Here is a 10,076-nt window from a genome sequence, read left to right as displayed (position 1 = left end):
ACAACAATATAAACGTGTTCTCCACTGGGGAGATCATCCCATTGGAAGATGAGCTTGCTGTTGGGCAGGGGCTAATCAGTCTAAAGAGGGAACAGACACACATGGCTCAGCTTCCTTGCCAAAGAAGATGGCCATGGTCATGATGCCTTTTGAATTCACAACATGTAGCCCTGAATTTGGCACAGTCTTTACCACCACGGTTGGAGAGCAGTACACAGTATTCAGCACTTCAAACACTGCTGACAGACTGTCAGCAAGTGAGGAGCTGCTTTCCTTCCGCTTGATTTTGCTTCAAGAAAAACGAGGTGAAGATCATATGTGGAAACAAGAAAGCAGAAGGCAAGGCAAGATGCACTGCTGCTCAGGGTGAGCTCTGCAGAAGCTATGTGTCATGTGCCCCATGCCCTGTCACCATTGCCCACCCTTGTATCAGCAATGTCCACTTTAGATCCTGCAGCCCAACAGACAGCTCAGGACGGGCATCTAAGACACATGTCAATCACTCCCTGGCTGGGGAACACTCTGGAAATGGGGATGCAAAGGGTCATTCCTGTGTATAAACCCTTGGGTTTACATAATGGTCAGAGCTGGGTTATGATCTGCATTAGTGCACATGAGAAATACTCCACTACAAGATCATGCATGCAGGGAGACATCTCAGTCCTTTGACAGATTTAGCCCATCTCAGGCTCCTGGAAACAATTCAAGGTTCTACATAGTTTTGCATATAGAAGGACATGCACAGGCAAGCCTCTGTCTGTGGTTGAGAATGTCTGTCACTAATATCTCCACTCAAGCCTTCACTGCTCCCCTGGTGTCCTGTTACGACTCTATAAACATACTACCACTTGTATCTGAAGATGATTCTGCTGCTGTTACTACCAGAGAACATAGGTAATGTCTTCAGTTACCTCCTGAAATGAAACCAGGCAGGGCCAGCAAACCATGCACTTGCCAGCCTGCAGTGGAGACCTCAAAGCAGCTTCCAGTGTCTGAAGGGGGCTACCAGGATGCTGGAAAGGGACTCTTCATCAGGGCTTGTAGTGATAGGACAAGGGCTGATGGGTTCAAACTGAAACAGGGGAAGTTCAGTTAGATACAAGGAAGAAGTTCTCTACCCTGAGGGTGCTGAGGCGCTGGCACAGGGTGCCCAGAGAAGCTGTGGCTGCCCCATCCCTGGCAGTGTTCAAGGCCAGGTTGGACACAGGGGCTTGGAGCAAGCTGCTCTAGTGGAAGGGGTCCCTGCCCATGGCAGGGGTTGGAGCTGGGTGAGCTTTAAGGTCCTTTTCAACCCAAACCATTCCATGCTCTGACTCCAAACTGAAGGGATGTGCACCGTGGTTTGCAGATCCAGATCCCTACATCACCAACCTTCTGCTTCAAAACAAAACCATTTCTGCATTCACTGAACATGTATTTTTTGGCTGCAAAATGAGGCAATCGTGAGGCAGAAGCAAGTGCTTTTAAAGCCGGCAATGTGGGAAGAGGAAGCAGCAGGGATCTCTGCTTTCACTTGACAGAAAAACCTCTGTTTTTTATCACCTGTACCGCCTGTGCCTGTGAGTAGGGTATAAAAACGCGGCCTTCGTTTAAAGCTGTCTCTTTGCTCAGAGCCTTTGAGGCAGGAGACCTCTGCGAGCAGAAACCATTGCTCCAAAGCAATGGCGCTCAGCGGGCTTGCAGGAGGCACGGCTCCACCCTGCCCTCGGCCACCTTCCAGCTCACCCTCAGCGACACGGACACATTGCCCCTACCCTGGGACGCAGTTTCGAGGTTTCGGCCCCTATTTGGGGCGCCGGTGGCGAGGTTGGGTTGGGAGGAGCCGCCCGTCCCCTCACGGCCCTGCCCGGCCCGGGTAAGATGGCGCCGGATACAGACGCAACCCACGGCGTTGCCATGGCAACCGCTGCACGGCGGGAGGGGCCCCGCGCCGTTGCTAGGAAACATGCGCGCAGGCGCGAAGGCGGCGCAAGGCGCGAGGCCGCGGTGCCTGAGGCGCGGCGCCGGCCTGGTATCGAGTGCTCCGCGCTCTCTGCGTCGCTTCCCCATGGAGCTGGAGGATGACTTCGGTGAGGCTCGGGGTGGGATCTTGCAGGGGGAAAGGGAAGGAGAAGGAAGAGGAAAGAAGGGGAAGGTGGCGGCCGTTCACTGTGTGCAGGCCCCAGCCTGGCCCGGCCCGGCCCGGCCCTGTGCGAGTAGCTCAGGGTTTGTCGCTGGGCTTTGTGTGGAGCCAAGTGGGTTGTTGATTATTTTAACTAGGGCAATCTTATATGTGGTTACCACTCTGGTAACCATATAATATTGGTGCTCCGTGCTTCAGGTGTGGACTTCAGGAAGTATCTGGACAAAGTGACTTAATTTGGTTGAAGCGTTGCTCCCGCCTGTACTGTGGTCTCTGCTGACTCCAGACACGTTTTGGGTGGATTTGGGTGTGCAGGCAGTAGGGTTAGGGACAGGTATCTCCTTCGAGCATGGTGTTGCTGTGGTGCTGGAGAGGCTCTGCTCCTTACAGCAGAGATACAATGTTAATTGTATCTCTTTACCTGATCAGGCCAGCTCCTGTGCTTGTTTTTGTGTCTGTTGTTTTACGTAATATGGTGAGAGCTTTCTTTTTCCTCTTGTCTCTATCTCCTTCCCTTTCCTGGTAGTGCAGTTGGTCTGATTTGTGTTGAGCTGCTTCAAGACAGAAACCACTTCTGATTGCTCTTCCAGGGACAGTGGAATCAGTACAAAGCTTGTCAGTCCTTCTGAGTGATGAAGACTTTAGCTTTCAGCTGTTCTCAGTGACCTAAAGTGACTAATAGAGGTGAGAGGTGCTCACAGGTAGCAGAACTGGCTGCAGCAGCACTGCACAGCTGAGATGGAAAGAAGGATTGGGTCTGTCCCTTCCTTTGTACTGGCTCAGGCTCACAACTTTATCTTGTGGCTCATAACAGAAAGTCTGCTTATTGTGACTGGTGAAACAGCATCTTCCTTGTCCATGGGAGAAGGGTTGGAACTAGATGACCTTTAAGGTCTCTTCCAACACAAACCATTCTGTGATCTTAACCAGTTGTCAGCCTGTAGGCTGATACAGCTCCCTGACCTGGCTGTTGAGACAACTGAGCACCAGTGCATGTGTAAGAGAAGGGGATGTGATGGCAGGGAAGAGGCTAAACAGCAGCAGGCCATACCTGGGTCTATTGAAGACACCAGGTGCGCAAATCCTAAGCGTGCTAAAAGCACTGCAAAAAGAGTGTCAGAGTGGCAGGTCTGTTTCCCTGGTGTGTGACCCTCAAGCAGACCCACAGGCAGCACAAGGCACCTGCGTTTCCTTCTGGTTGCCCCTCTTCCTCACTAAGAACATGGAAATGTGTTCTTTCCATAGATATATTCATACTTATATTTTAATATAAGTATTCAAGGCCAGGTTGGACAGGGCTTGGAGCAACCTGGTCTAGTGGAAGGTGCCCCTGTGCATGACAGGGGGTTGGAACTCAATGAACTTTAAGGTCTCAAATCATTCTAGGCTTCTGTGAATACATTTTATCTAAAGATAGATAAAAATCTGTATCATGTATGCCTGCACTCAGGCTGCTTCACTGTTCAGTGTCTGTGTTCTTAGGTATTTTAGCTGCTTTAGTAGCATTTTAGCTCCTAAATAATTGCCTGACTTCTGAAAAAGTTCCTTTACAAAGCCTGTACTCCACATAAGGCACACTGCTTCCTTGGAAATGAAACAAAATTTCCGGGTGTTCTTCATCCAGCAAAACTAGCTGTTGATCCAGAAAGAGTTGTTTCAGGCTGACGGTGCTCCTGGAGGGCATGTCGTCATTCTACTGATTCTCCTCTAAGATAGCTGGAAAAGTAGTGCTGTTTTCATTCACTTTAAGTGTGGTTACCTGCCTAATATGGTAACTTAAAGGGTTGTTATGCTCAGTGACAGACTGTTCTCTGTCTGTTTTGACTAACATCCCAGTCACAGAAACTTCAAAATGAATTTGGTTATGCAAAACAGGTGCCTGCCTTAATGAATGATTTCAAACTGAGAACAACCGGTTTAACTCCTTAAGATCACAGCCCTGAGGTGATGGTATGTTTTTTTCCCCACTTCGCTGTGTTAGTGACCCCAAATCTTTTCTTCCTAACCATTTTTTTTTCCCTCTTCCATTCTACTAGATGTTTTGGATCCAGAGAGATTAATACAATGTCCATATAATAAACATCATCGAATCAGAGCCTGTCGGTTTCCCTATCACCTGGTAAAGTGTAGGAAGGTAAGCTGGACTGCCAGACCTATAATTCTGTGGCTGTGAATATGACGTGCATGTTCTTATTCTTATTGCATTTTCTTGCTGGCTGCTGTGAGTTTCTGACAAATAGCCTTGTTTAGCCTTTATTTCATAACTTTATTATTTGATTAGTAATAGCTTCAAGCACGTGTTAATTTACCCATGACCAGTGTGGCTTTTGTTGAAAGGAGGTAGAGATTCTTCATGGTCGGGTCAAGGAGGAAACTCTACTCTCTTCCAGCAGCTCACATGGAGGTCAGATACGTTTTTCCTCTTTAAGTTGAAGAGAGAACTCAGTCTGAGTTATGTGACCTGCTTCTGGCTCATCAGAGTGGAAGTGTTGTGATGTTGAAATTCACTCTTGAAGTGCTGGAAATGCAGCTGCAAACAGGGTTAGGATTTTTTTTGTCTTGCTAGTAACTATTTAAGTGTATCTGTCAGAAACTGTACTTCCTGACCTTAGCACATACGGGAGAGGGCTTTTCCCCTCCCCATCTTTTAGCCAGAATTTAAATACAGATCATTTAATAGGAAGCATTCCTTCCTCTCTTCTCCTCTGTTGTCCTCATGGTTTATTTACTTTAAACCTGCAAGTGCTGGCATCTGACTGAGCATGAGGTTTTGCTGATACCTTTTAAAACCCAATTGTTCCTCTTTAGGTTTACCAGTGTAACCTTGACAATGTATTTTTAAAATAGTATAACAGTGCTGTGTCTTGCAGTTAAGGTATAGTTGTTGGGGAGGTGTCCTGGTATCGATACTTATAAACAATTCATTTTTGTGAAACTAGAGCCTTAAAAAATGTTAATTAACTAGTGAAAGCGGGGGACAGAACTAAGTGGCAACTACCTCCATCATTCCAACTTTAAAGAGGGCTGAAATTTTCCTTGTTGACCCCTGAAGATTTTGGCAGAAATGTACATGTGAGTTAGGTGAACGGTGTTGGCAAGGGAACTTTGAACCACGTTGGGTTTGTCCTTGTGTTGCATAATTGCTGAGCAGACAGTTTTGGCAAGCTTACCTAGTTAGGAGGACAAGGTGAGATAGTGGTCACCAGTCAGACACAGTTGGTGTCTAAGTAATTAGCAGAAGAAGGGCTCAGGGATTATCATCTCATCCATCTGAAGATGCTACTGTTTTCTTTGTAGTGGCAAGCGTCTGGGTGGAGATTGGCCTTCTTACTTGGTAGTTGGTTGAATTTCCTTTGCATGCTCCATGCATAAAATCTAATTAGATGTTCCCAACTGCCTCAGCTTCCCATTGCTTGTGCAGAATGTAGCCATTCCACACAAACGGGGACACTCCAAGCAGAGCAGGTTGAATCCTTTCAGCTTGAACTGCATTAGCATTGAAAAGCTTCTGCTGCGTGGCAAGAATAGCTTGGTCAAGCTAATTGAAGCAAATGATGGGCACATGAAGACACGGCAACCCTGGCTGTATAGGCTGGGTAATGACAGACACCTTGGATGTGCCTGCAGCTTGTGCTGCAGTCACGTATCGGTGGTAGTGAGGAGACACTGCCTGGAGCAGCATCAGTACAAGGCACTTCTGCCTCTTCATCTACCTTGGGTGAAAGCCTGTTCCCTGACCAGCAGAGCATCTCTCCCCTACTGTTTTTAAAATAGTTTCATCTGTGCTTTAAACTGTGCAGACATATTGCCAGCATTGCAGCAAACTGTAGGAAGTTTAGCTGAGGGTATGTTTCATTTCAGTCAACTCAATGGTGGCTCAGTTTCTCAGTGAATTGTGTTTTAAAGAACAGTCATGTTAGTTCCCCCTTCCTTGTTTAGTCTTCATTTTTTTTATATCTTTTTAAAGCAACATCACAAATATCCTTGAGTTTGTTGTTTTTTTTTTTCTGTGGATTAGCAAGAGATAAATGAACTTGAGAGATATGGCACATGATTTTGGTTTTCCCTTGTCTAGAGCCACCCTAAAGTTGCAAAGGAATTGGCCACGTGCCCCTTCAACGCTCGCCATCTAGTTCGTCGAGCTGACCTCAGCGATCATATAACGAAGTGCAGTGACAGAGGGTTCATTGAGCAAGATGTAGGTAAGAGAACCGCTCGAGCTTAGAGAAGTTTGGTCATCCTGGGGACATAAAAGTCTCCTGCTTGTAAGGACAGCGCATAGGATGACCAAAAAGTGGAAGTCAAATTATTGTCTATAGTTTTGTGTGGCATAGCAGCTTTGGGAAAACTTAGTCTAAAGCCAAGAGATGTTTTACAACTTGATCCAAAGCATTTAATGCCTCTAAAGCAGGACTGACTGCTAGTCACTGAGTTTTCTCCCTTCCTGAAGTGAATCAGTCCTCTGACTTCAAGAGAGAACAGATGAATGCTGTGAGCACATGGCAGGCACCTCCATGTGATGAAGACTGGGAAGCAGGTGAGGAACTTCCCCATCTGCCGCACCTCTGCCTTCTCCTTGGTCCTGTCCTTCAGCTCTACTTGTGGCAGTGTGAAACTAGAGATGCTGTTCACTTGGGTCTCACTTTTAGGACACCTTGCTTATGCTCATTCCTAAAAGCATGCACCTCTTCACCCAGCAGGCTTTTCTTGGTGTAGAGAACTATTCAACATGCCTGCCATAACTGGCATGGAGATATATTTCCAAACCTCTGCTCCTTCTCACGTAAGGTTTTGTATCTTATGTGCAGTGATGGTAATGGAAACTTGAGAACTTTTATGTTCCTCAGTTAAATGACAGTGAAGCAGACACATTCATCATTAGATCAACCTTTACTCCCTCTTGAACATGTAGAAATATGACAGATATTCCTGATCTGATGGTGGTTGCTGGAGTTTTAGTTCTGAGCCATGACATCTGTTCCCTTTTGCAGAATTGCTGGAGCAGTCAGAGTCTCCTTTTATTTGGGGCATGTGCAACTCTGGCATAAACAGGTAGGGAATATGAGTTTGATTCCTTACAATAATGTTTTCTATAGAGGGATATTGCAACCTGCCCCCAATCCAGCTTTGATGATATGACGTGGGCTGACTTTGCTTAGTGTTTGGCTAAGCCACTGTGCAGCAACAGTAACGCACTTGACAGCTCTGCAGGTCTATATGAGCTCAGCCATGATCTGTCTCTCCTTCCATAAAGGGGGACAACAGTTCTACCAGATTTCACTTGTTGCCCTTCTTGGAAAACTTCCTAGTGTTCACAGCATATATATATATATAAAAAATATATATAAGCATATATTCTTCTAAGCACCACCACCTCCAAGTGACAAAGTACCATCCCCTTATGTCCCCGCTCTCCTCAGTGCTGTTGTAAAATGCATAAATTTGATCACCTGTCAGGAGAAGTAACTGTAGTGTTTCAGTTCCAGGACCACCTTTGAGCAAAAGAATTGCTTGCCTTCAAGAGTACGTGCCCCTGAGTCCTTCCCATATACTGTATCATGGAAAGGCTGTAAGTATTATCCATGTTTTGGCACTGTTAATTCTGTAGATGGTGACAGTTGCTGTAATCTCTGGCTGCAGTAGTGCTCTATGGCCACTGCTGCATGGGCAGGAGGAGTAGTATATAACACTTGCCTTCTTGAGAGCAAATTCTGAGAAAATCTAGTGTGTCGTGGTTTGAGCCCAGCCAGTAACTCAGAGCAGGGTAAAACAAAGACTGCTTAAACCAGGACTACTTGAGGGGAGGGTGGAAGTGGGAAGGAGCTTTCCCTGTTTTAGTGTCTGATGCTGAAGTCACAGATGGTTATTTGCTATTAACTACAAAGCAGAAGCTTAAAGATGCTTTGGGGAATGGCTGTCTTGTTTCCTACTTGGAGCAGCTAACTAAACCTGGTACCTGGGGGGCTTTGCAGGCATGGCTTCTGCACAAGTCAGTGACTCCAGTTGCCATAGTGTCAGGCTGAATCTGCCAAACCAAACTGGAATGTCACTTGTGGATAACTGTCCTTGGTTGCCAGATCTTCCTCCAAGCATTTGTTTTGTAAGTTACCCTCATCTTCATTTGGTGACTGTTACTGAGTAGATGGACTGATAAATTTACTCATCACCAGTTCAGAGCCCTTCCCTCCTCTGACTGCAGTGAGTAGTTAACAGTAGTTAACTGTGAAGTTGTTCCAGTGATTTGGAAAAGGCAGAACTCTTGTGAAGTGGTGATGGATTTCAGGGGGTAGGAGTTTAAGTAGAGGAGGTAAGGTCTGATTAAGTTCCTAATCAAAGAAGTGACAGTGGGAAACAGAACAGTACAGGGGGATTGCACGTACCCCTAAAATCTTGCCCCTTAGCTTAATGCTTTAAAACAAGTGTGTGTTTGAAAAGAGGCTCTTTCAGAGTTGTGTTTTGTGCTAATTGTAAAAGAGAGGCTGGAATTATGCTGGGCCAAAGGGGAGAGAGGAAATGCCCTGCAAAAGTGGCAGATATGTGTGAATTCAGGCCTTGGCACAGCAGGAACTATTGGAGTCCTATGTTAGTGGAAGTCATGAACCACACAACAGTGATTTGCAGGAATTTCTACCCTGCACCATAAGCATGTCTTGCATCTGCAAAGCAACGCTCCCTGCTGCTGTTCTCAGGAGTGTATGGTGCCGAGCGTGGTTTCTGTGGGACTTCTACTGGACATATCTGAGAACATTTGGTTGTTTGATGGGGAGATGCAGAAAGCTTTCTCTGCAGGAGGCTTTCTAATGTCATAACAACTGTAGTCATTTGAGGGCCTGTTGCAACCTGGAGAGCATATAGTTCTGAGAGTTTCTTCAGCCTGCAAGGAGGCTGAGACTTCCTACTGTGTAATGTTAAATTAAAATGATCTGCATCGGGCAAAGCTGGAAGAGTTTTTTCCCTGGGCATGCACTTTTTGCTTGTTATTTTGTCGGCATTTGAGTTTGTCCACATAGGGTGTGGGAAGTGCGTAGTTTGGGTTTTAAACTACATTGTCATTTACAGAGACTTCTGCCTTCGTTGAAAACATCCTGATCACGCCTTTGAAGCTTCAAGCCTTGACGTTGTCACATGAGTGAGCCCGCGGTGCTTCAGGCCATATGTTAATGGGGAATCCTCTGTGACTTCTTTACAATATGAGTAATACCAAGCAGGGGAAGTTTAAAGAGTACACCTAAGTGCTCATCTAGTTTCCATTAGAGTTTTTAAGTTTTCTAACACATAAAACATGTTTGAGGTTCTAACATAACCGGTCTCTGTTGGGGAGGGTGGAGGCAGGAATAGTTTAAGTCACTCAGAATACATATTTGGGTCTGTGTAAATGTTTGGCTTAAGCAGTGTATTTCTAAAAGCAGATGCAAAGTTAAAAACAGGATCTAAATATACAAAGAATTAAGAAACCACATCTGGTATTTGTCAAGAAAGAAATGCTTTTCACATTTTGAAAAGTATGTTCCTCAAAGTACTAGATTTTTCCCATTTGTATTCCTATCAGTGTAACACAATACATATGGAATAGAATGTACAAAATCAGGCTTATTTTAAAGTTCAGTTCTGTTAAGGTTCTTGTTGGTAATTTAGAATAAAAAGGTTATGAATACTCTTGGACTCATTCTAAAATTCACCTGCAGTGATTTGTTAGACTCCTGTTGAATAAGGAAATGCCTCCACAGTAAACCCTCCACTCAGCCTTTATTTGATTTTCCTTTTGCCACTTCAAATGAAAGTGGTGGCAGATGTCAGCGTCTGGATTGGCTGCAGTAGCTTATTTGCAGGATTTGTGGGCCGGAGTGTTGTAATTTTAGATAGATGCCATAATTGGGCCCCATTATCCTAATCTCATTTAATTGCCAGTTGGTGAAAGGCTTAGTGCAGTAACTGCCTGCTTTTGGTTGGGACT

At 45.5% G+C, this 10,076-nt stretch overlaps 1 protein-coding gene across 2 annotated transcripts; it reads left to right on the top strand.

The window, feature by feature from the left end:
• Window positions 1-1,941: 1,941 nt before the first annotated feature.
• LOC134170459 (gametocyte-specific factor 1-like) lies at window positions 1,942-9,776 on the top strand. Of its 2 annotated transcripts, none has more exons than XM_062631819.1 (7): window positions 1,942-2,069; window positions 4,159-4,256; window positions 6,198-6,324; window positions 6,573-6,659; window positions 7,114-7,174; window positions 7,609-7,691; window positions 9,182-9,776. In XM_062631819.1, coding segments are annotated over exons 1-7 (582 nt in total). In that variant the 5' UTR covers window positions 1,942-1,945; the 3' UTR covers window positions 9,184-9,776. The 2 variants fall into 2 exon arrangements, with proteins under 2 accessions (XP_062487803.1, XP_062487802.1); XM_062631818.1 differs by having other exon boundaries at window positions 7,603-7,691.
• Window positions 9,777-10,076: the final 300 nt, after the last annotated feature.

This window comes from Pezoporus occidentalis, unplaced genomic scaffold (genome assembly GCF_034315485.1).
Source record: "Pezoporus occidentalis ecotype Australia unplaced genomic scaffold, CSIRO_AGI_Poc_V1 ctg375, whole genome shotgun sequence".
Lineage (NCBI taxonomy): Eukaryota > Metazoa > Chordata > Aves > Psittaciformes > Psittacidae > Pezoporus > Pezoporus occidentalis.
The sequence above is the reverse complement of the archived record's forward strand: the minus strand, read 5'-3'. Positions and strand labels throughout refer to the sequence as shown.

Coding starts and splice junctions, on each gene's coding strand:
- LOC134170459 (XM_062631818.1), top strand. CDS start 1,946: ATGCGCGCAGGCGCGAAGGCGGCGCAAGGCGCGAGGCCGCGGTGCCTG. Junction 6,660..7,113: donor TGATGAAGACTGGGAAGCAG/GTGAGGAACTTC, acceptor TCCCTTTTGCAG/AATTGCTGGAGCAGTCAGAG. Junction 7,175..7,602: donor TGCAACTCTGGCATAAACAG/GTAGGGAATATG, acceptor GTAGTGTTTCAG/TTCCAGGACCACCTTTGAGC.